The following is a 25,596-nucleotide window of genomic DNA, read 5'->3' as shown; positions in this document are numbered from 1 at the left end:
CATCTACTCACTGTGTTTATTGTCAGCACCCTCTGCTAGAACATAAGCTCTGCAAGGACAGGGGCTTTGTTTTGTTCACAAATGAATCCCAAGCACCTAGAATAGTGCCTTGGCATACGGCAGATGCTCAGTAAATACATTTTTTTAAGTATGTATGGTGAGAGACATATTTAAGAATATAGCACAGTGCCTGGTACACAGCAGCCACTCAAAAACTGGATCACTGCCGGGTATGGTGGCTCACACCTGTAATCCCAGCACTTTGGGAGGCTGAGGGGGGCGGATCATGAGGTCAAGAGATTGAGACCATCCTGGCCAACATGGTGAGACCCCCACCACCACCACTAAAAATACAAACATTAGCAGGGCGTGGTGGCACACACCTGTAGTTACAGTTACTCAGGAGGCTGAGGCAGGAGAATTGCTTAAAAACCTGAGAGGCAGAGGTTGCAGTGAGCCAAGATCACGCCTGGCAATCAGAGTGAGACTCTGTCTCAAAAAAAAAAAGAATCATTATTGTTGTGATTTGCTGCCAAGAGCAAACAAAGCCCAGCAAAGCACAGGGAAGCAGCACACCCTCACAAGCCCAGCTGTTCTTTCTGAACATGGCCTGACACTGGCAGGGTCTGCAAACAGCATCTGCAGCAGTCACCAGACAACCTCCTGTGTGTGTCCAGCGCACACACGGCTGGCATCCTATGGTTCCTTTAAGCCCTGTGTGCAGTGACACGATCAGTGGCACCTCTCCAGACGTGAACTGCAACCTCAAACTGAAGCTCAGCTGGATGTAAAGAAAGGTCTTGGGTCATGGTTACCAGTGAGCTCCCAGGTGCTGAAGCAACGCTAGGTAAGAACCCAGCTGTGTAAACCAGTGACTCGAAAAAAAGCACAGACACTCTGCAGTCGAGAGGTCATCAAGCTGCTGAATTCACCTGGCATGAGAACACACAACCAGGGAACTTCCACCCTTGGGACGGGGGAATCGAAACAGGGTCAGAAGACCCAGAGGAAGGCCGGGCGCAGTGGCTCCCTCGCAGATTTTTAGAGAGGAATAATGGGAAGCATCCTACAAGTTTCTTGCTTGCTAAAACCCTCCCTGCTTCTCTCCGGCTCAAGGCCTCCGGGAGGTACCTGCAGTGATCCTTCCGAATCTCCCTCCCCTGCCAGTGACCAGCCCATGAAGGCCACCAACCCAGCAGGCCTCGTGACACAGGCTGACTCCAGCCTCATTCCTGCCTCACTCCCACACTGTCAAACGCCTGGCGTAACTGGAGGAGGACAGCATTCTCAACCTGCTGGCCTGCGATGGACCAAGAAGCAAGTCTCCAACCGCCTTCCCAGGGAGGAGCTGCAGTACCCTGACAGACGCCACCCAGCTGGCCACCCTGACCCGGCTTAGAGCTCTGCTCACTTCCTTTCTTCCACAGAGTGTCAAATGCCCTACAGAAGTCCAACAATGCCCTGCAAAATCGCCACTGCACCTCTGATTTCCCGTTCATCTCCTTTTGCTCTCCCAGCCCCGAGCTTCCCCCTTTCTGATCATGGTACGCATGTTACGAGAGACAGGGTGGTGTCTTCTGTAGAAACAGCATGCATGGACTTTGGAGTTAACAAGTGAATGTTCAAATCGCAGCTCTGCAGTCTGTGCCGTTAGCCTTTCTGAGCCTGTCTCCAGTGAGCTGTGAAATGCTTTAGAAAGAGACTGAAGTGCCTGGCCCAGAACCTGAGCTTGGAACAGGGCAAATGCCTTCTCCAAAGGGAGCTGCTCATCTCACGCTGTCAAGCCATCAAGTTTAACTCATTCTCATCAACGCAGCCCATCAGCTCCTGTGCAGATTTTCATCTTACCCTGTCTGGCTGTGACAGGCTTTGAGTCTTGAGTCAATGTGGTCCTCAAAATCGTGCCCCATCTGGGTGCCTACCACCTCTGGTCTCCTCTCCTATCCCTGCCCCTCCTGAGCACCTCACACTACTGGCACCTTCCCAGAGGGGCTGGGCTCTCCCCGCCCTGCTCCCCTGACTCTGCACAAGCTGATCCCACACCAGCTCCACCCTTGTGTGGGTGGAAAGCACTTTCCAAGTCCAGTTGGCATCTCAGCCCTGTTCCTTCTTTCCGGGCTCCCAGGGCTTCACTGCTTTGTTCACAAGTCTCATCACAAAGTAGAGGGACTGACCCAGTGGCCTCCAGCATTGGGCTGCCCCTCTTCTAATCTTGCTTTCCTACTGGCACTTGCAGCCCCACACCTTGATCAGATGGGTCTTTTCAACATCACAACTCTAAAGTAAAGTATGTACTCCTGAGCTCATTTTGCAAACAAGGGCACTAAGCCCCAGAGACTGAGCGCCTGCTTCACCCAAGACCACACACCAGCAAACATGGTAGATGTCAAGAGACCACCACCCAGAACTCTCTCCAGACCCAGGGAGTGAGCAAAGCAACACACAAGCTCATACATAGCAGCAGCAAGGCAGGTACACAGCAGGTGCTGTCTATATATCCAAAATGCCAGGGCAAAGTCACCAGCAATACTAAAGAACTGACTGCACAGAAAAGGCATAGTTACAGTGTTCCATCTCAATTCACTACTGCTAATTCTAAGACAGACAAAGCAGGAGTAAATTACAGTCAGGCAACAGGAAAACACAGACGAGACATTCATGTGCCTGTGGTGTGCCCAGTGCTTCACATCTATGTACACTCCCTCCCCACTTAATCCCAACAACCTTTAGAAGCATGAACTTATTTCTATTTCTCTATACCCTTGGGCAAAACACTTAACCACCCTTGCCTCCGTTTCCTCACATGTAATTGAGAATTCCTGGTACCTACTTGACTTAGCTTTCAGTGAAGGATACAGAAACCGCTCTAGGTATTTCAGGCAGAAAGAGATTTAACTCAGGGAATTAGACAATTTCAAAACTGCTGGTGGTCGGCTCTAAGCTAGGCCCCCAGGAGCGGCTCCCTGAACAGGAGAGAACTGAAGCACCAGGGGTGCTGCCACCATGGCTGCCTGTGACACTGGCTCCCCTACAGCTGCCTCAACACCCAGGGAGTGAAGACGGCCTGGGATGACACTGAAGGAGAGCCTCCCATCTCTATGACGTCACCAGGCAGCAGGAAACAGCCAGAAGGACAAGAAAAATGGCATCTGCCGAACTGCTGCCTCCAATCTCTCACATGGGAGAATCTGATGGTATCTACTTGATATCCAGAACCCTAGCTGCAAGAGACTCTGGGAAATGACTGTTTTTAACTCTCCGGCTGCTAGAGTACAGGAAGGCAGGAAGGAGGCTGACCCGGAGGATGGCAGGCCAGCCAGCAAATCCCACAGCACACTACTGCAGATGGCTGCTGAGGATCAAGCAAGGCAGCCTTGGAGAAGGGAAGAACAGCATCTAGCAAAAGCTGAACGTTGCCTGCTCTTCCCTGCACTGGGGGCTCGGCAGTCACCTGTTTCCAGCTGCATCCTGCCCCCCCCACTGGTGAGCTAACTCGCTTCCCCAGGGAGAAAGCCCCAGAGCAGGTTCCTTCCTTAGCACTGCTGTCACTTTACAAAGAATCAAATCCCAAAAGCCTAGCTCACTACAGGAACCAAAATTCTGGTTGACCTTTTATATCCAGACAAAGTACCCATGTGAAGATTTATGTTTCTTAAGTTAGTGGTTTCAAACATTTTCATACAGCTTAATCTTTAAAAAAAAAAAAAGTGAAATATTGTGTGAAACCCCACACAGAGAGTAGGGCCAGAAATCTAACCTACTCACTGGGTATCTGCTCTGCCTGGGGATTTACTTGTATTATCTGATTTAACCCTCACATTGACTCCTTTGGTTTTTTTTTTTTTTTTGAGATGCAGTCTGGTTCTGTCACCCAGGCTGGAGTGCAGTGGCGCAATCTCAGCTCACTCCAACCTCCGCCTCCCAGGTTCATGATTCTCCTGCCTCAGCTTCCCAAGTATAGCTGGGATTACAGGCGCCCACCACCACACCCAGTTAATTTTTGTATTTTTAGTAGAGACGGGGTTTCACCATGTTGGCCAGGTTGGTCTTGAACCCCTGACCTCAGGTGATCTGCCCACCTCAGCCTCCCAAAGTGCTGGGATTACAGGCATGAGCCATAGCACCCGGCCCCCTCACATTAACTCTTTACAAGAGGTGCAATTAGCCCCATGTCACTCAAGTACACACTGGGGATCACAGAGGCTAAGTGACTTTCTCAAGATCACACAGTATAAAAATGGCAAAGCTGAGGTTCAAACTTGGGTCAGAGCAGCCCCCACTCTCAACCACCACATTCCTCTCCGCCTGTGAACTACACTTGGTGCCAGCGTGAACCAGACACAGACTCTGCCCCCAAGGAGCTCCCAGCCACGTCTGGAAGCAGTCTGGAACAATCCATCATTCCAGTTCTTTAAACACAGCCAGGTGCCCCCACCTCCCAGCCTGCCACAAGCTGTTCCCTCTGCTCCACACCTTCGCTGGGCAAGCTCCTTCTCCTTCAATGCGGTTCAAACACCTCTCCTCAGCAAAGGGCACTCAGAGCATTTCTTCTGAGCGCTCCATAAAGGGCTACACAAGAGCCGATGTGCCTGATCGAAGCTAATTATTAACTTCTAGACCAACGTGGATTAGGAGATTAAACCCTTGGCATCACAGAACCCAACCCTATAATCCTGTGGAAAATACACCCGCCACAAGCATGTGACTTTCTCTTACACCTGCTGTCCAGGTTTCTAGATAAATACTATTAATCTACACTGGGTTCATATGATCCCTTAACATGGTCCTTCTCTTCTATACAAATGAAAATTGTCCTCAAGTAATGCTAGTAAATTTCCTTCAAAGAAGGAAATCCCAACATTTATTCTCAAAGGCTGAATGATTCTGCCAGCCCCTCCCTGGGGAACCTGGCAACGTCTGGAGACCGTTTTGGCTGTCACAACCGGGAGAGTGCTGCTGGCATCTCGTGGGCGGAGGCCAGGGAAGCTGTAAGGCACCCTCCAATGCACAGGACGGCTGCCCACAACGAAGCAGCATCTCTCCCACAAGATCGGCCCGGCGGAGCAGCCCTGCTCTGACTTCTTCAGCAACAGGTTGACGGAGACAAGCACAATATGGGAGAACTAGAGAAAGCTTTACAAAACGTATTTTTTAGAAATGATAATATTTCTGTTAGAACCAAAGAAAGCTACTACTTCTGGAGTGCCAGGGAGTTAAATGCCCTACCTATTTGATCCTTAACCGTATACAGTAGTTTTATCCCCTACTTCAGGCTCAGAGAGGTAACATGCCCAAGGTCACACAGTGATTAAACAGGAGGGCTCACGATGAACCCAGCCAGCAGGAACTCCTGAACCAGCACTCCCAGCTGCAGTGCCACCCCTCCCCGCCCTCAGTAACGGCACTCGTGCCCGCCCCCACAGCCCGTGAAATGCCTTGTCTGTCTACCCCATCAGACTGTGAGCTCCGTAGGGGCAGGGATTCTCTCTAAAGCTCAAGCTGGAGTCTGGGGCAGAGGTGCTCGTGACAGTGCAGGTGACAGTGTGAGTGAAGGACAAACGCAACCTGGGTCTGCAGCTTCTGGTCAGGACTAGCCAGTCCTCCTGTCACTTCTCTGCCCCCATCTCACCCAGGCCACCTCATCCAGCAGCCAAAGTCATCCCTGCCCATCTCCACCCTTCCTCCAAGAACGTTCTCCTAGGCTGCACTGTCCACAGGTCCTTTACAACCCAGAGACTGATCCACTGAGGACAAGGAAAACAGAGGGCAAGAGAGTGAGGGGACAAAGTGGGGGAACGGGATGGCTCAGAAGCCAGGGCTGCGAAGCCCAGAGGGCCAGCTCTAGCCCCAGTCCCGCCCTCAACAAAGGCTTACAACGTCCACAGCCTTCTGGGTACCTGCTGCGGGCCAGGCCCTGGACTGAGCTGATGAATATCTGCTGTAACTCTACTCACCTGTAAAATGTTTAGTGCGCTCTAAAGATTCGGGCACTGAAACCCTTTGCCCTCAAAGAAACTCTAGAAACTCTTCTCTAATGTTTTTTAAGACTCTAGGACAAAAAAACCCTAGACTCTGCCCATGTCATCACTTGTTTTGAGTCACTTTTCATTATATTCCATTGTCTTCCAAAAGGTAACTCAAAGAGGCTCACAATAACAATGTCACAGCTGTCAAAAGAAAGATAAGACGACAGGAACCAAGGAATAAGAGAAAAGACACTTGTGTTCTACGGCGCAAAGCTGAGTGTGACTTTCAAGAAAGAGAAGCTTTAGAAATGATCTAGAAGCTGCATAATCAGCGATGCTTCCTTTCAAAGGGGAAGAGGATCCCATACACACAGCTCAGTCAGCTGAATCGCAAAGGCGGCAGACATAGCAACGTGGCTATGACCACCAGAAGCAACCGATGCTTCCAAGTTTACTATATGTCTGCATCTGCGTTAAATTTCTCACATCCTAACCCACTTAATCCCCACTGCCACAGAAGGAAGGGCTCACTATCCCCCCTTCTCAGGCGAGGCAGCAGAGACAGAAGTGTAAGGACAAAGGTGAGCTGGTGACGTCTGTCAACAGCATAATGGGCACACGTGCCCACTCCTCCGTGCACTGTTTTCAGGATGAGAAAACTGACTGGGAGATGAAGGAATTTGCTCAAGGCCACAGAGCTAGACATGGTGCAGGTCGGGGAATTCCAAAGCCACACTCCTCCCACCATGCTGCTTCCTGGCCAACCCCATTTGCAGCAAGTCTCCCAGATTTGCCAAGAAGCCCAGGTATTCTGAAAACCCATCCTCAGGCCCTTCTCACTGAGCTTCTGATTCTTATGTCTGGATGGATCCTGAGGACCACATGGAACAGGGACCGGGTAGCATTCATAAGCAGGGACAGCTGAATGCACTTGTCTGAGCACAGGGGAGAGTTCTACCACACAAATCTAACCACAGCAACACCGCAATACAGCTACAGCCTCAGAAGATAGCGACAGGGTCTCCCCCAAAGTTCCCGGGTTCCTCCTACTGAGAGCAATCGCTGAGTTACTGAGTTCTGGGACCAGAAACTCCACTCATGGTACCAAGACACGTATCTGTCAGTACATTCGAGAAGACAGTTTCCCAACAAAACCACAGGCCACACCACAGTTCATTTTGCTCAGGACTGGTCTTAGGCTTGTTGGAGATGATCCCATTTAGCTGTTGAAGCAGCGGAGGCAGTGACACGTTAATGTGTGGCGCCACAGTCACAGAGTCTCTAGCAGACTCCAGCCAGCACACCACACCACCTCAAAGGGACATGGGTACTGCAATGTCTGACATGGGTTCTGCCATACACACGTATGGGGCAACCAGGGTCCACTGCAGAAATGTTCCCACCTGTCAAGCCCTGGCCCCAGAGACCTCCAAAGAGCAGCTATGGAGCAGACTGCTATTCTTTTTTTGTTTTGTTTTTTGAGATGGAGTCTTGTTCTGTCACCCAGGCTGGAGTGCACTGGCGCGATCTTGGCTTATCACAACCTCTGCCTCCCGGGTTCCAGCGATTCTCCTCTCTCAACCTCCCAAGTAGCTGTGATTACAGGCCCGCACCACCATGCCTGGCTAAGTTTTTTGTTTTTGTTGTTTTTGAGACGGAGTTTTGCTCTTGTTACCCAGGCTGGAGTGCAATGGCGAGATCTCGGCTCACCACAACCTCCGCCTCCTGGGATCAGGCAATTATTTTCCTGCCTCAGCCTCCTGAGTAGCTGGGATTACAGGCACGCGCCACCATGCCCAGCTAATTTTTTGTGTTTTTAGTAGAGATGGGGTTTTACCAAGTTGGCCAGACTGGTCTTGAACTCCTGACCCCAAGTGATCCACCCACATCGGCCTCTCAACGTGCTGAGATTACAGGCGTGAGCCACCGCACCCGGCCACACATCTCAATTCTACACATACTCTCCACAGCCCCCGTGTCCCTCCTCCCAGCACACCACAGTTCAAGAGTTCACATTTGCTTGTGTGATTGACTGGGTGTCCACTCCCACCACTCCCAGGCTATAAGCCCACCCTAAGTCATAACCCAAGATCATTTTTCTCACCATATCACCCGACCTGACTGGCCTAGAACAGGGCATAGGAAACAGGCACTCATTGAACAAAAGCATGAGAGCACAAATAAGAGGCAGAAGCTGAAGATGCAGCCCCCATGGGGCTTCAGGGAGACACAGGAACTCCAGCACCTGGGTGACAAGGTCCCATGGGGAAGGGCTGCATGGCCGGGCCCAGCACAGGTGGGAATGCATGTGGCTGCAGTACAGTGAAGCACACACCTCCACAGCAGAGGCAGGGCCAGGATGGGCACACAATAGCATAGCCATGCAGAAGCACGGGGACACAGCTGGGACACCCGAGATGCCAGCACTGCACTACACCAGTGAGGGCAGTGCTGGCACTAGGAATGGGAGTTACTGGCTGGGAGCGGTGGCTCACACCTGTAATCCCAACACTTTGGGAGGCCAAGGCGGGCGGATCAAGAGGTCAGGAGATGGAGACCAACCTGGCTAACACAGTGAAACGCCATCTCTACTAAAAATACAAAAAGTTCGTCAGGCATAGTGGCAAGCACTTGTAATCCTAGCTACTCAGGAGGTTAGGGCAGGAGAATCTCTTGAACCCGGGAGACAGAGGACGCAGTGAGCCAAGACTGCGCCACTGCATTTCAGCCTGGTGACAGAGCAAGACTCCATCTCAAAAAAAAAAGAAAGAAAGAAAGAAAAAGAAAAGCCTAACGCCCTTTTCAGCCTTAGCCCACCTGCACCCAGGTGAATTAAAAAAAAAAAGAGAAATGGGAGTTACCAACTGGCATCACCCTCATCAGTGCCCTCTGTTTGGCCCAAGAAACGTTATAAGTGTACAGGGCCCTGCAGAGGCTCAGGCTACTGATTTGCTAACACTGGCCACCTGTGGGACAGCCACACCGGGTTGGAGACAAAGAAGTGACAACAGACTGCAAATGTGCCGGGGACACAGAAGAGCAGAATCTGCAACAGACCAGTCCTGCACAGTCCCACAGGATCCCAGGCTACCGCGAAAAGGCCCAGTTATCAGTGTGAGACGGTGCCTGCCTAACACAGAGAGCACACAGCACATGTGAGAAGAGAACAAGACGACTGGCCAGGACTTGACAAGCAAGCTCTTCTTGAGGGCAAAGAGAGCATTACCTGGTGAAGAAGCTACTAAATGGGCCCAGTATTTTCAGTTTACTCCCCTCCTCAGCCTCATGGACACAGTCGTGCTGGTGTAAGCCACTGGTTTCCTTGACAGAGCTCAAGGTCACATTGGTAAACTGTGGGTCATCGTCATTCTCCAGGGTCACAATGGCACTGGAGCTGCTCGTGACCACAAGGTCCAAGATGTCCTCATTGCTGACAGACAGCGTGGTGGACAGCTCTGTCCCGAGACTGGACACGCTGCAGATGGAGACGTCATCGCTGCGGGTCAGGGCTTTGGAGGTTGGACTGTAGAGCTTCACTGAGTCATAGCCTGTCCTGGGGAACGTGGAGGACTTCCGCACGCTCTGTTCCCGCTCGGCACTGCTAGGAGCCGGTGGCGCGCAGGACGGCAGTGGGCAGGCACTCTGGAAGGCCCGCTCAGGGACGATGTCCGAGTCAGACTGCTTCCTCCTCACATGGACCGCGCTGCAGGGCACAGGCTCCGGGTTGCCGATCTCCAGGGTAGGAATCCCCGAGTCCACCGACTGAAGGCTGTGCCGATCTTCTAGAGCCCTGAGTTTCAGCTTGGGCCCGTACTCGGGCGCCGAGAGGAGTCGGGGCGCCTTGAGATGGACGTGTTGCAGGTTCTGAAGAGGGTTTCCTGGTCGACCATCCAGAATGCCCATCAAGGATACACCATTTGTAGAGGTGGAGAGTTTTCCATCAGTCATCTTGGTCCAAGGAGAAACTAGAAAAAACACAAACATGGAAATTAAGGGAGAAAGCCTTGAAAAGGTCCCATGTCCCCGCATATGAAGTCCAGAGGCCAGAAGGTTTTTTTTGAGATGGAGTCTCGCTCTGTTGCCCAAGCTGGAGTGCAGTGGCATGATCTCAGCTCGCAGCAACCTCCACCTCCCGGGTTCAAGCAATTCTCCTGCCTCAGCCTCCCAAGTAGCTGGGATGAGCACTACCACACCCAGCTAATTTTTGTATTTTTAGTAGAGATGGGATTTTGCTGTGTTGGCCAGGCTGGTCTCCAACTACTGACCTCGAGCGATCTGCCCACCTAGTCCTCCCAAAGTGCTAGGATTACAGGCATGAGCCACTACACCTGCCCCAGAAGCTAGAGTTTTAACATACACTGTCATGATATAACACAGCAGGAAGATAACCCAGACAAAGGATGTGCCCAAGATAACATGATCATCACCACCCCTACCAGTCACACCTCCATCCCCAGGACAGCATTGGGAACCTGAGGACCAGGCTTGGGGGGCAAGGGCTGGGATTTTTGGCGGGGGGAGTGGTTCAATGATAAAGAGAATATCTCTGTGAAAATATGTGAATCCATAACCCATATGTAAGTCAAGGATCTACTTGTTCTGAGACAGCAAAAAATCCTAAGATATCTTCATTAAGCTGGAAAACAACAACAAAATAAATTATGTAAGCCATCTGCAGCAGCCAGGCCTCTCCACAAATGTTTCAGTCACACTCACTCACATCTACAAATCTTGGCATCGTACCCCTTTACCATGAAAGAAAATGAGGCTCAGGAAGATTAGGAAACGGGTCTAAGATCACACTGCTGTGTAACAGCAGAGCTGGGATCTACGGGACCCTGAAGGAGATGAGGCGTAGGTTAGAAAGGCTTGGTTTAGGATTACATTAACCCAGGTTAGGAGGTCCGCTCAGTGAAGATAAACATCCACAAAGAAAGAATAAAGACCAGAACCTCAGAGCTTTCAGTGAGAGGAGTCAAAGCTGTCCATACAACCTGGGCAACATAGCAAGACCCTGTCTCTATAAAAAAACTAAAAAAATCAGCTGGATGTGGTGGCACATGCCTGTAGTCCCGGCTACTCTGGAGACTGAGGTGGGAGGATCACTTGAGCCTGGGAAGTTTAGGCTGTGGTGAGCCATGATTGCAACACTGCACTCTGGCCTGAGTAAAAGAGAAAGACCTACAAACAAACAAAATCCATTAATCACACACACACATCTAAGGCCATGTGTAAAGTTCTCTGGTATGGCCTGGCACGGTGGCTCACGCCTGTAATCCCAACACTTTGGGAGGCCGAGGCAGGTGGATCAAGACCAGCCTGGCCAACATGGTGAAATCCCATCTCTACTAAAAATACAAACTTAGCTAGGTGTGGTGGCATGCATCTGTAATCCCAGCTACTAGGGAGACTGAGGCAGGAGAGTCCCTTGAACCCAGGAGGCGGAGGCTGCAGTAAGCCGAGATCACGCCACTACACTCCAGCCTGGGCAACAGAGAGAGACTCCACCTCAAAAATGAAATAAAATAAAATAAAACGTAACACAAATTAGCTGGGTGTGGTGGTGCATGCCTGTAATCCCAGCTACTCTGGAGGCTGACGCAGGAAAATCACCTGAACCTGGGAGATGAGGCTGCAGTGGACCAAGATTATGTCACTGCACTCCAGTCTGGGCAACAGGGTGAGAGTCCATCTCAAAAATAAAAAAAAATAAAAATAAAGTTATTTAACCAGGCACAGTGGCTCATGCTTGTAATTCCAGCACTTTGGGAGGTAGAGGCAGGAGGATCACTCGGGCCTGGTATTCAGGAGCAAGATTGGGCAACAGTGGAAGACCCTGTCTTTAAAATAAATTGAAAAATTAGCTGGGCATGGTGGCACATGCACGTGTCTGTGGTCCTAGCTATTTGAAAGGCTGAGGTGGGAAGATCATTTGAACCCGCCCAGGAGGTCAAGAATGCAGTGAGCCCCGCTAACACCACTGCACTCCAGCCTGAACAACAGAATGAGACCCTGTCTTAAAAAAATAATAATAAAAAATAAAGTTCTCCAGCCCAAGGCACATCAGGAAGGGCGGGTATGAGGCACGCTAGCCTGGAGAATGCAGCCCCAACACACTGGGAACTCTGGCATAAATTGCTCCCTTTTATTTTTATTAAAATGGCCAGGTGTGGTGGCTCACACCTGCAATCCCAGCACTTTAGGAGGCCAAGGCAGGTGGATCACTAGAGGTCAGGAGTTCAAGACTAGTCTGGCCAACATGGTGAAACCCTGTCTTTACTAAAAATACAAAAAATTAGCCAGGCGTGGTGGCAGATACCTGGAATCCCAGCTACTCAGGAGGCTGAGGAAGGAGAATCGCTTGAACGTGGGAGGCAGAGGGTGCGGTGAGCCAAGATCACACCACTGCACTCCAGCTTGGGCAACAAGAGCAAAACTCCCGTATAAAAAAAAAAAAAGAAAGAAAGAAAGAAATCAGCCAGTACGTTTAAATGTGGTCCGTACGCGAGAACATAAAGATCAGGGCTTTGGACTCAGATGTTCCTGGGCCCGAATCCCAGCTCCACTCTATTGCCTTGGCAGAATTAAATTAAGTACCACAAGAAAAGCATTTAGTAGGCAGCTGCCCCCAGCAGGCACTTTGTTGGTAGCTGCTATCATCAAACCGAGAGGAACTGAAGGTTTCAAGCACAGAGAAAGAACGATAACCACTCCTTCCTGGGTGACATCTTAGCTTTTGTAAGGAGCCTGCATGTTCCTACTTCAGGAAGCCTGGCCTGCCTCTCAGTGTCCATACAGCAAAAGCAAACTAATTAAAAGCAGAAAAAGGGGAGCCACGTACACTGGCTCATGCCTGTAGTCCCAATTGCTTGGGAAGCTGAGGCAGGAGGACCACTTGAGCCCAGGAGTTCAAGGCTGCAATGAGCCATGATCACCACTGCACTCCACCTTGGGCAAAAGGGCACAATCCTGTCTCCAGAAAAAAAAAAAAAAAAAAAAAAAAAAGGAGAGAAAGGGAGGGGAGTAATCTCCCTCCATCCCAGAAACTGAAGGGGCCAGTAAGAGTGCAGCCCGGAAGCAAAACTAGAAATGTGAAGGAATGAAATGAAATGAAATGCAGAATTCAGAAATAGGCTAACTATACACAAATATTTGATTCGCCTGGGCAACACAGTGAGACCCCCAACTCTACCAAAAGTAGAAATTAGCCAGGCACGGTAGTGCACACCTGTAGTCCCAGCTACTGAGAAGGCTGAGGAGGGAAGATCTCTTGAGCCCAGGAGTTCAAGACTGTAATGAGCTATGACAGCACCACTGGACTACAGCCTGGGCAACATAGCCAGACCCTGTTTCAAAACAAACAGGCCAGGCACGGTAGCCCACACCTGTAATCCCAGCACTTTGGGAGGCCCAGGCAGGCAGAACTTGAGGTCAGGAGTTCGAAACCAGCCTAACCAAGATGGTGAAACCCCCCCTCTCTACTAAAAATACAAAAATTAGCTGGGCGTGATGACATGCACCTGTAATCCCAGCTACTCAGGAAGCTGAGGCAGGAAAATCACTAGAAACTGGGAGGCAGAGGTTGCAGTGAACCAAGATTGTGCCACTGCACTCCAGCCTGGTGACAGAGTGAGACTCCATCTCAAATAAATATAAAAAACAAAAACTTGAAATATGACCAGTGAGTAAGGAAGGACTATTTAATCACAGTGTTATACTAATTGATCATCAATTTTTCTTAGACATTAGAACCACACTGTACTACACTAAAGCAAAAATGCAGACAAAAGTAGGATTTAATACAAAAGTGAAATTACAGGCCAGCATGGTGGCTCATACCTGTGATCCCAGCACTTTGGGAGGCCGAGGTAGACGGATCACCTTAGGTCAGGAGTTCAAGACCAGCCTGACCAACATGGCAAAACCCATCTCTACTAAAAATACAAAATTAGCCAGGCGTGGTGGTGCACACCTGCCATCCCAGCTACTTGGTAGGCTGAGGCAGGAGAACAGCTTAAACCCAGGAGACAGAGGTTGCAGTGAGCTGAGATCATGCCACTGCACTCCAGGCAACAAGAGCAAAACTCCGTCTCAAAAAATAAAGAGGCGAAATTATACAGGTGCTGCAAAAAAAGAAAACGTTTCTCTAATCTATACAGCAAAACCTAGGCCATCGTCTGGAAGAATCCGGACATCGCCTCCACACACGTGAACGCATTCTCAGTGTTTCACGGCCCTCACCGCTCTTCCCCAGAGCCATGAGCCCTCCAAGGCAGGGCCACTGCAGACCCTCTGTGCCCCCTGCTTGGGAAGAATCCCTCAAGTTGCTATGTTAGGAAACAACAGAATTCACAAAAGTAAGATACAATCTAGGTAGATTCAAATATATACAAACCGGGAAGTGAATTAAAAGGAAAACAGAGTAAGAAACATTTGTAGCACACAGTTAAGAGCTAATCTTTGACAATGTCAAGGTAATTAGAATTATCAAAACACCATCAACACTCTAACAGATCAAACTAGCAAAAACCCATACATGCAAGAGGAAATCCTTACATTAAACAGCTGAGCACCTCTCACAGGACCAGCTGAAATTCTGGCTCTGCCACTTGCCAGGTAAGGCAACCTCAAATGAGGTGCTTAACCCTTTTGAGCCTTAACTTCCCTCTCCCCCAGCAGTAACATGGGGCAATACAGGTTGCTCAGCTTCTCTATTAAAGAGACCCGGGCTGCTGTCCCCAGTCCCCCACGGCAGAGAAGAGTAGTAGAGAAACGTTTTCTTCCTCTACCTAAAGCCAGATGGGTTTGGGCTCTGCCAGACCTCACTTTCTTCTTCCCTGTGCTTTCTTCTTGGTGGCATTTCAGGGAAGGGGTCCTTGGATTGCCATGAATGAAATCCTAGAGTTTCACCAAATGGTTTCCAATTCCAGGCATGAGTGGCTCCCAGGCCAGTCTGAGGATAAAAGAAATGAGAAGGTCCGGTGAAGGTGCTGACAAACCCAGCCCCTTAGTGACATAATAGGTGCCCAGTGAAGGTGTGTGCCTCCCTCTACTTCTTAGTACAGCAAAAAAAAAAAAAAAAAAAAAAGTCAGCTGCCACAAAAGAGATGTGGTTAGAACGCAAATTCTGCTAACAGAGTAGACAGGAACACAAAAAGTCTATCCTTCCTAGGAAACTTGGTGCCTAGGCAAGCAGAAGGCACCACTCATGCCTGGAATTGGAAACCATTTGGTGAAACTCTAGGATTCCATTCATGGCAATCCAAGGACCCCTTCCCTGAAATGCCACCAAGAAGAAAGCACAGGGAAGAAGAAAGTGAGGTCTGGCAGAGCCCAAACCCATCTGGCTTTAGGTAGAGAAAGAAAACCTTTCTCTACTACTCTTCTCTGCCATGGGGGACTGGGGACAGCAGCCCAGGTCTCTTTAATAGAGAAGCTGAGAAACCTCTGAGGCCTTTGCTAGTCCCAAGACCAGTTAAGTTCCTTAAACCTCAGGAACAGGGCGTCAGTCTTCAGGGAAACAAACCTAAAAGGGAAAATAGTGCTTCCGCTTGCAACATACTCTAAAAGCAAACTCTGCAAGGGCCAAGGCCACCTGTCCTCAAGCGCTTCCGCCTGGTGCCACCAGTGTCACTAGAGTAGAAGCCACATTCCAAGGCCACCTGCCTCCTGTTGGTACCCTTCGTGGGGGAAGCTGTACAAACAAGGTGTGTACCTCTGAAACAAGGCTCCTGGGTGGACTCTGGACGTCAGCCAGGAGATCAACTGTAGACAGCCTGCCTCCAAGTCCATGTTCATAAAAGACAAACTAAGCCTGAATTCCCCGAGCCGGCACACAGGGCCCTCGTGATCCGTCTGTGCCTGCCTCTCCAGCCTTGTGCAGTCACCCTCTGACCAGCCCAAACACTCAGATCTACTGTATTACCACCTGAGGTGCCCGCCCCAGGTAGGCCATCAGGGGCCTCAGAACCCAGGTAGGGGGTAACACAAAGACACTCAACTGGTGCTTTCAAAGGCCACCTCCTCTGAAAAGCCTTCCCTTCCTCTCCCAGAAAGCTGCAGGGCCTCCTTCCTCGTAGGCTCCTTTCGGCCACACCCCACCAGAAACAACTATTTCACAACTGCCTTCATGTCTCTCCCCACCGGATTCTGTTTCAGGCAGGCGCAGTTCTAACTGTTTCTAGGAATTATTCTCTGGTCAAATGCCTGGCATGGATTCTTCAAAAATCTATTTGCTGAATTAATCACTACTAACAACTAAGTTCTGAAGTAGGCAGGTTTCAGAGATGGGCCCATCCAAGACATGTCTGCTGAGAGCTGGACTGCGTTCCAAGAACTCGGTGAGCACCGGAGGTAGGAATGCAAGGCAGAACTCCCCTAAAACGGAGCTCCCCTGAGCGTGCACACAGCAGCTGAGCTGTGCCTGCCTACACACTGGTTAGATGAGGGCAGGATAGTGAGGATCGCCGTCAGCACGTGATGGTCAGCAAAGGGAAAATTCCTTCCTTCGACATTTGTTTTCCAAAATGCAAATCACTAACGCCCTAGAGACAGTATCCCCCTGCGGCAGTGACCACCGCAGCAGGTACCCACAGGTGCCCGAGGCACAGGAGGAACCGCCCCAGCACCTGGCCCAGCACCCTGTCATGGAGGCACGAACTCAAGTCAAATGGTGATGAGTCATCACTTTCCGGCCAAGAGGAAGACTAAATGTTCATTCCACGCCACGACGCCATCTGAATTGTATTTACCTCTCCCAAGACTCAGTTCTGCAGGAAGCAAAGAGGGCAGCTGCCCACGAGGGAGTCAATCAACCATCACTCCAACAGACCCACAATCTTCAACACAAGTCAGAAAGTAGAGGGTAGCTCTGCTGGTGACTCTGCATGTGGCTTTGGAAAACAATGCCGTCTAGAAGCAACTGCTTGATTTTCTCCTCCTCAAAAAGCAGTGGGAAAGGTCTTGACCAAAGTCTTCCTAAATAAAAGAAACTGTTTACAAAGGCCAAACCAAATGATGTAGGTATGTTCCCACAGGGGAATAAATCCACTCACAGTGGCTTCAGGGAGCAGGCATGCTGCCGTCTGTACAGACATCGGCTGGCAGCCTCTTCCGGGGCTGGAGCACGAAGGATTCCCTTTCCCAGCTCCTCTCTGACACTCCACAGGACAGCTGTCTTTTCAAACCCCAGTGGCAAGGGGGGCACCACTGCCCTATCTGATCTTCAAACAACAAGGCACTCACCTTCACTGCCAAGACTGCCATCAAGCTGTGGCCACTGACTTCTGGATTCTTACCCTTTTTTGAGATGGAGCTTCACTCTCATTGCCCAGGCTGGAGCACAGTGGCACAACCTCAGCTCACTGCAATCTCCACCTCCCAGGTTCAAGCAATTCTCCTGCCTCAGCCTCCCAAGTAGCTAGTATTACAGGTACCCACCAACACATCCAGCTAATTTTTTGCATTTTTTTTTTTTAAGTAGAGACAGGGTTTTACCATGTTAGCCAAATGGGTTTTAAACTCCTGAGCTCAAGTGATCTGCCTACCTTCGCCTCTCAAAGTGCTGGGATTACAGGCATGAGATACCACATCCAGCCTGGATTCTTATCCTTAAGGGTCAGGCCTACACAGCTCATTCCTACTCCGCAATGGCCTGAGGGTATACAGGTCCCAGAGCCAAGGTTCCCAGAGGGAAGGACCAGCCTGCAGGACCTAACCGCACCCCCAGGGCAGCACCACAGGATGGCAATGTAAGAACCAGGCACCGTCCTGAACTCAAAACACACCGATCTGCTTCACAGCCCCTCAGCAGCCCTGGGAGCCAGTTCGTATCCCCATTACCCAGAGGAGGAAGCCAAGGTATGTGGCCTGCCCAAGGTCTCCACTGTCATGTGGCAGAGTTGGGCTTGAACTCAAGTCTGTGGCTCCAAGGCCCCTCGGTAAGCTTTGCTGCTCACGAAGGCCTGTCTGCTCACCCTGCCCTATAAACAGCAGACTTCGTCCTACCATTTCCAGATGGGAATAACAAACCTGGGCTGAGCAGGTGCAGTGACTCCCCAACGCAGTCGCAGGGGGTCCCACCTGAGTCATCTGTCCCTGGCACCCACGGCATTCTCAAGGCCTCTCGGGGTCCCCCATGCTTCCTGGTGAGGATTCTGGGAGGACTAAGAACCTCCTCACAGGAGCAGCTGCTCCATCAGGCCTTCATCTCAGCCCCAGAGGGCAGGCGGAACTGTTCAAGAGAAACAGCCCAGTTGAGCCTCTAACACCAAGGAGAACCCACTGAATGACGTGGCACCTCCCTGAGAACCAGCCTGTCTGGCAGAGGGCGACACAAGCACCAACCACTGCATCTCTTTCTCTTTTTGTTCTGTTTCTGAGACGTGGTCTCACTGTCACTCAGTGCAGCGGCATGATCTGGACTCACTACAGCCTCTGTCTGCAGGGTTCAAAGCGATTCCCCCGCCTCAGCTTCCAGAGTAGCTGGGATTACAGCCACCCGCCACCACGCCCAGCTAATTTTTGTATTTTCAGTAGAGACAGGGTTTCACCATGTAGGCCAGGCTGGTCTCAAACTCCTGACCTCAAGTGATCCACCCCTAGCCTCCCAAAGTGCTGTTATTACAGGTGTGAGCCACTGAGCCTGGCCTCTTTCTCTTTAATTCAGGTCCTGGCTCAGGCAGAAAGGACCGGGTGCTTCTGGCTCATGAACATGAGCAGCTGCCTCCACTTCCTAAGCACAGACACACTTCAGGCACTGTGTCCATGTCTGTATCCACCAGAACTGTCACCTCCACAACCACCAAAAGAGCTTAGAGAAGGCTGAGGTCTAATGGGTGCATAATAAAGGAGCTGGGCGGGGCTGACCCCCGAAGCCGACTCCAGGGCGCTGACTCTTTCCACGGCCACACACAGGGCTTGACACAATGGAGTGCTTTGCATTATGTAAAATGGAAAAGTCCACTATCAAAGTAGTTTGGCTTTTTCTGTTTTCTGAGATGGAGTTTCACTCTTGTTGCCCAGGCTGGAGTACAATGGCGCGATCTCGGCTTACCGCAACCTCCGCCTCCCGGGTTCAAGCGATTCTCCTGTCTCAGTTTCCTGAGTAGCTGGGATCACAGGCATCCACCACCATGCCCAGCTAAATTTTTGTATTTTTTACTAGAGACGGGGTTTCTCCATGTTGGTCAGGCTGGTCTTGAACTGCTGACCTCAGGTGATCCGCCTGCCTCAGCCTCCCACAGTGCTGGGATTACAGATGTGAAACACCACTCCGGCCTAGTTTGGCTTTTTAATGGGTGATTCTTTAGGATAAAAACAGTCCAGAAAAGAATTTCCTAGAATCTCACATATTCCTCCAGAGGGTGAGAGGTGGCAACTTTCAGGAACTGTCACTTCATACAATGCTGTTTAAATAAGTTTCAGCCCATGAATGTTTCCACAAACCAGGCAGAAACTGACTCAAAGGCTCCTTCACAACCCTAATGAGCGGACACTTAACTTACACTGACCACTGGTTATGGAAGGCACAGGTGAAACTTCCTTTTTTTTTGAGATGGCGTCTCTGTCACCCATCTGACTGCAACCTCCGCCTCCCAGGCTCAAGCGAGGCTCCCACCTCAGCATCCAGAGTAGCTGGGACCACAGGCACAGGCCACTACGCCTGCCCAGCTAATGTGCTGTTGTCTTGGTAGAGACAGGGTTTCGCCATGCTGCCCAGATCCACCCCCGTCAACCTCCCAAACTGCTGCGATTAGAGCCACCACGCCCAGCCAGGACAAGTTAAATTTCAATGCAAAATGTTTCAGCTTCACTTAATGATTTGGTAAATTACTAATTAACTAATTTTCCTCAGTACCTGGGAAGTGACTGGGAGGCAAAAGGAACATCAGGAAGATGGACCACTCAAAGCCCGTATAATTTATCATCTTAACTATCAATAAGAGAAACAATGTGCTGAGCATTTAGCATGCACCAAACATGCAGGGTGCCAACACAGGCTCTAATAATCACAAGCCTGCCAAGGGCACTGAAGAAACTGTGAAATTCAGAGAGGCTAAGTTACTCTCCCAGGGTCACATGGCAACAGAAACTGAGTTCAAACCAGATCCGACATCAAAGTTCATACGTGGCCTGCCGGAGTTCCTACAAACACAGCCCCAAAACTTTAACTGCCTTCCTCTCAGCTCCCTTAATGTCGCCCAGGTGTGTTCACCCAATAGCCCTGCTCATGGATAAGCTGAACACTTAAGCACTCTTACATGTCTGTGTACGGACGTTAGGCTTCAAATGAAGTTTTGAGATCAAATAGGCTGGGAGTGGTGGCTCACGCCTGTAATTGCAACACTTCGCAGGTGGACCACCTGAGGTCGGGGGTTCAAAAACAGCCTGGCCAATATGGCGAAACCCCGTCTCTACCGAAAATACAAAATTAGCCAGGCACGGCAGAGCATGCCTATGATCGCAGCTACTCGGGAGGCGGAGGCAGGAGAACTGCTTGAACCCAGGAGGCGAAGGTTGCAGTGAGCTGAGATCCTGTGCTGTTGCACTCCAGCCTAGGCGACAAGAGCAAAACTCTGTCTCAAAAAGTAAACAAAATAATAAAATAAACAGGAGGGAAAAAATAATGCAGGGTTCCAGCAGCAAACTGCCTGGGTTCGAATCCCAGCTCCTCTCTTGACCAGCTGTGTGAGCTTGAACTCGCTTAACTTCCCTGTGCCTTGGTCTCCTTGCAGCAAAATGAAGACAATAAGAGACCCTATCTCGTTAGGCAGCTGACAAGATTAGGGGAAGAAATCCACATAAAGCCCTTAAAATCGTGCCTGGCACAGGTAAGCCTCGGGAAATGCTGACTGGTGTTATTCCTTCCTGGCCACCGAAGGGGCCAGCCAACTCGGCCCCACTATTTTAGCAACCATTTGCATAAGCAAGGCCAGACACAGCCAGTCTGTGTCTACAAGGCCGCAATGTACAGCTTCCTCCTGTCAGCACTCTCTCTTCCCACACCTGCCGTGTGATACTGAAGCAGCTCTGGGCCTCAACTTCCCATCTATAAAATGAAGTGACTACACAAGCTCCTAAGTCCCTGAGAGCCTCCCAGATGGACAGTCAAGAATACTAACCCACCCAGGTCCAAGAAACGCTCTTTATACCTAGTCCTAAAACAAATGTTAAGCCAGTTATAGCGATGTGTGCCTATAATTGCAGCTACTCTGCAGGATCGTTTGAGCCCAGGAGTTCAGATGCAGTCTGGACAACACAGCATAACCCCATCTCTTAATTTAAAAAAAAAAAATTTTTTTAAGTTAACAAACACATACTCACTTTCCTAAAATCCTCTTGTATTCTCTACGTATTAATGTTTACACTGACGACAACTCTTTTCCAAGATCGCAGATTCCCCAAAGCGCCCCCAACCTCCCCTGTGCTGAGGCTTGGGAACATCCGTAGCAGAGAGATTCAAACGAGCTGCTCTGATTAGCTGTGTCCTCACTTTCAGAGAGGCCTTCTACAAAGCACCAGCTAAGAAATCAACCAGAGTAGAGGACGGAAGGTGAGGGCATGAAAGACAGGAATTCACCCACTAAATGGGGAGTGGGGCAGGAGACAGCGCACCCAATGCGGAGGAAGTGCAGGGGCTAAAGGAGCATGGGAGAACAGCAGCAGCCCGGCGAGGCAGCGCCCAAGCTGAATGTGAGAGGGTAGGCTGTGGGCAGATGGTGAAAACGCAGTTGTACAAACAGGAATCAAGCCCAGCTCCGTGCAAAGTGCCGGGACAGCGGATGCCACAGAGGTGAGCAGAGCCTGGCCCAGCAGCCGGCCTCAGTGTGAATCCCATCTCTGCCTCTCCCCATCTGGGTGGCTCCAAGCCAGTTACTTTGTCTCCCTAGTCTCAGCTGACACCCTTTATGTTTCCTAAAAGGTGTTTCCGCCCAATGACCCCGAACACCAAGTTCACGCCAGGCTCTTCTTAGGACTGGGATCTCATTGGCACTGTGGAGCCCACAATCTCAAGGGGCCAAACATACAGCAAAGACGCGGTAAGAGGGTTGGTCAGAAGGAAGCCAAACCCAAACCTGAGGTATGGGTTGATCCTGGCCAGATCAACTGGGCAACAAGAAGCGTTCCAAGACTGCTGTAACCACTAGCCAAGGCAAAGCAGATAACAGTTTCCATCAGGCAACCCACCTCTATAAAAGCCAGGCAAGACAGCAACTAGGAGCTAACAGCCTGCAATACAGGGGACAAGAGAGTGAGCATTTGGTCCCCAAGACACCACCAGGGCCACCCTCCTCAGCTAGCCTCAGTGTATGAAATAACCAAGCTGATGCCCAGGGGCCAAATGCACCGGTGCCTATAAAACCTTCCCAAGCAAAGCTTCCAATTCCAAGCTGGAGAAAACGGCGTCCTGTGCAACTTTAAGACAGAAACGGCTTCACGTGGCCTGGTCAGGCGCAGTTACTAAAATACCTACTGCCCCGGCCTCGCGGTGGCTGGATCTGGAGTCCACAGGGCCATTCCCCTATTCTCCTGACCAGCCGCCCCCATCAGGGCCGCGCCCCACAGCCTGGAGAGACTCCTGGTGGGAGGGGGTCCGGGGTCCCGGGACTCACTCCTCAAGGCAGCTGTCCCCGTCCAGCGAGGGTCCCCCGGCCAGAGTCTCCACGGCCCAGGAATAGGGGGCTCCGAGGCAGAGGTAGGGGTATTCCCTGACCCTCGGGTAAGGTGGAGGTCCAAGAAGGTCAGGACTTCGAATGAAAGGGAGTTCCGGAGGCCAGGGGCTCCAGAGATAGAGCTGTCCGAGATGAAACGGGGGTCCGGGACTCCAAGGAAGAGAGTCCGCTGCCCGGGGACTGAGGGTTCGAGGTGGAACGGGGCTCCGGGGTCGGGGTCCAGCCCACTCTGCCGCCTCCTCTAGGGTCCGCAGCCCGGCGTCGGAGGAGGAAAACTTTTCGTCAAGTTCCGGAAAGGAGCCGGGCACAGCGCGCGCCTCCGCGAGGGCCGCCGAGTCTCGAGTGCTGCCCCCCGCCCCGGCGGCCCCACGAAGGCCCCCTCCGGGCGCCACGCAAGCGCTGCCCTGGCGTGCAGGAGCCGCGGCCGCGCAGCGAGGGGCGCCCAGCAGGACCAGCGCCCGGCGACCCTCCAGTCCCGGCCGCTCCCCGCCCCGGCCGTCGCTGCAGCAGGTGGCGGCCCCGAGCGCCCTCCCCTCCCTCGCGGCCCGCAGCCCGGCCCCCGCGGGAGGCCCTCAGTACCGGAGTTAGCGCGGCTCCGACGCCATCCCCGGGACCCGTGGGCCAGCAGCCCAGGCCGCGCGGGACCCGCAACTCGCACGGCGAGGACGCCGGGCGCGCGGCCGGCAGCGGGTCCAGCCCGCAGATGCGCGCGAGCCGCCCGCGGCGAACAGCGGCGCGCGCCCTCCCTTCGCCCCGCCCCGCCCCTCCCCTGAACACGCCCCCCACGCACTCGCGCCCCGCCCCCTGCCGGCCCGCGCCTGCTCTTCCGCCCGTCCCGCCGCGTCTGGAACTTGGCGCTTGCCCGGCTGTCCCTCTTCCGGAGATCGCCCGCCGTGGGCCTCCGAAGCGGCGTCGCCGGCCCTTTTCTCTCCCAAGGACCAACCGGAGTGGCGAGGGACTGCCTTGAGCGAGCTTTTGTGTCCGTAGAGCCCCCACGGACATCCGACAGGGTCCCCCTTTACCTGGTCGGCTCCACCCGCGGCCATCTTGGAAGTGGGAAGCGGCCGGGAGGGGGAAGGGGCTCGAGCGGGCAGGGCCCAGGCGTGGAGAGCCGAGCGGCGGAGCGCATCGATGGGCGCCCCTACCCGAGCCGGTGTGCGGGAGACGGCCCGAGCTCCGCCGTGGAAGGGAAGGTCTGCGTGAGGCCGTTGCTCAGGCCCCGCCGCCGTGGCGTCCTCCCAGCCAGCCTGTCTCTTAATTTGTAAAGGGCTTTTCCGAACGTTCTCTCTTATCGCGCTTTGACGGGTTGCCTGGCGGTGTAGTTCCCAAACTGGTCTGCACTTTAGCATCGCCTGCAGAGCTTTTAATATTCCGAAGCTCAGGCTGCGCCCCAAGGCCTGTTAAATCACAGCCTCGGAAGATGAGATGGAAAGCATCGTGAGTTTGGGAAGCTGTGTGATGTGCACGCACGTTTGGAAGCCACTGGCCTGGCGTTATGTACATATTTGGGTTCAGCATTGCACAGACTCCAGAAGCGGGATCTATGAACAGAGCCGTTGTACAAAGCGGGAAACGGACTCAGAGATGAAGCCCTCCGCCCAAGGACCCGCGTGGGTCATTAGCTTAGAGGGGCAGAAGCCGGGTTCCCTGCCCCAGATCCACGACCTGGTGGAGAGTGTGTGAGAAGCCCCTGTGGCTGGGCAGTTGGTCTTCATTCCCTTTCTAGACTGTGGCTTCCATGAGGCAGGCCTGACTGATCTTCTTTACTGCTCTTTTCCCTGGGCCTGGCAAATAGTAGGTATTTGACTGTTTATTGGGTTGTCCTTAGATTCTGGGGACTTGAGGGCAAGAGGAGAAATCCTAGCGGCTGGGAGCCAGAAGGCATGGGTTTCCACTCAGCTTTGGCTCCTGCCAACCAGGAGCCCTGAGGGTTGTCATTGGCAGATAAATTGCCAGAGAGGAAACCCTGGAGAGAGACTGATGACAGCCCGATCTAAAGAAAGACTCAGCTACTCAGAAAGGTGAGAGGCAGGAGGAGGAGCTTCCTCATTACAGGAAGCATCTGGAAGCATGAAATGGAAGATTTGTCTCCGCTGCGGTCGTCAGGGATGGGCTAGGGAACCCCGCACTTGTGTCTCGTCTTCAGCTCGTGGCTGTAAAGACCCTCAGCACCTATGAGCTATGACTCAGAAGCCAGAGAGATTTTTAAAGGCTGTCTCTTGAAAGCAAACATTAAACTCCCTCGCAGTGCTACGTAATAGAAATTTTACAAATGCTTAAATTTCTAGGGGTTTTAAGTAAAAATACGAGGCCTCCTTCATACCTCTTAAAACAAGGCCTCCCCAGCTTGTTCTAAGTAAACCCTAATGGAAAAGTACAGACTGCTTCAGTCGTGACTTAATTAGCAGTTTAATGCGTTGGATTAATAGATCTGCTTGCGGCTCCCAAATCCCTTCCAGCCCTAATTCTCAGTCTTAGGGTCTAAAACCCTACGATGACAAGGAACCATTGTTCTGTATCCAGAACCAAAGTCTGTGGTCCTGCAGATTTGCACCTGGCGCCCTCTGCCTGCCTTTTTCTCACTGGCCATCCTGTTGCGCCCACCCCATCTCTCCAGCAGCCTGTCATCACTTGCTCCCACAGCGTGATATGACTCACACCTTACCTGTTGCCCTCAGCGCCCAGAAGTGTTATAGATAAGTCATTGCACTTGAGTCTGACAAAATTGAGAACACAATGAACAGGATTTAGCCGTGTGGCTGTGTGCGGTCACATCACCCCCGGGCATCTTGCTCACTCCCATCTCTGACGTGCAGATAATTTCGGGATCAGGGTGGTCAGCCCTGGATCTCAGCTCCGCTGGCTACTAACTGGTCCTTAGGCGTCAAGCCCCATCATAACTGGCTAGATAAAGCCATTTCATTCCCCATGCAGAAACCCTACCTGAGGTTTTCAGA

General features: G+C 51.8%; 1 protein-coding gene across 13 annotated transcripts in view; it reads right to left on the bottom strand.

Annotated features, from left to right (window-relative positions):
- The window catches only part of TBC1D14 (TBC1 domain family member 14), a 121,869-nt gene extending 98,168 nt beyond the window's left edge, over nucleotides 1-23,701 (bottom strand). For 3 of the 13 annotated variants that reach the window (XM_078367572.1, XM_078367577.1, XM_078367580.1), the window contains exons 1-3: nucleotides 23,219-23,344; nucleotides 14,756-14,919; nucleotides 9,193-9,931 (exon numbers count right to left, since the gene is read on the bottom strand). In XM_078367572.1, coding sequence (XP_078223698.1) covers nucleotides 9,193-9,914 — 722 coding nt within the window. In that variant the 5' untranslated portion in view covers nucleotides 9,915-9,931; nucleotides 14,756-14,919; nucleotides 23,219-23,344. Of the gene's footprint in view, nucleotides 1-9,192; nucleotides 9,932-14,755; nucleotides 14,920-22,579; nucleotides 22,924-23,218; nucleotides 23,345-23,661 lie in introns of those variants that run through there. The other 10 variants (XM_035294131.3, XM_078367576.1, XM_078367579.1 and 7 more) reach the window with 5 other exon arrangements.
- Between the last annotated feature and the right edge of the window lie 1,895 nt (nucleotides 23,702-25,596).

The sequence above is a fragment of the Callithrix jacchus genome, chromosome 3 (assembly GCF_049354715.1).
Source record: "Callithrix jacchus isolate 240 chromosome 3, calJac240_pri, whole genome shotgun sequence".
NCBI lineage: Eukaryota > Metazoa > Chordata > Mammalia > Primates > Cebidae > Callithrix > Callithrix jacchus.
This window is presented reverse-complemented; position numbering and strand designations above follow the sequence as displayed.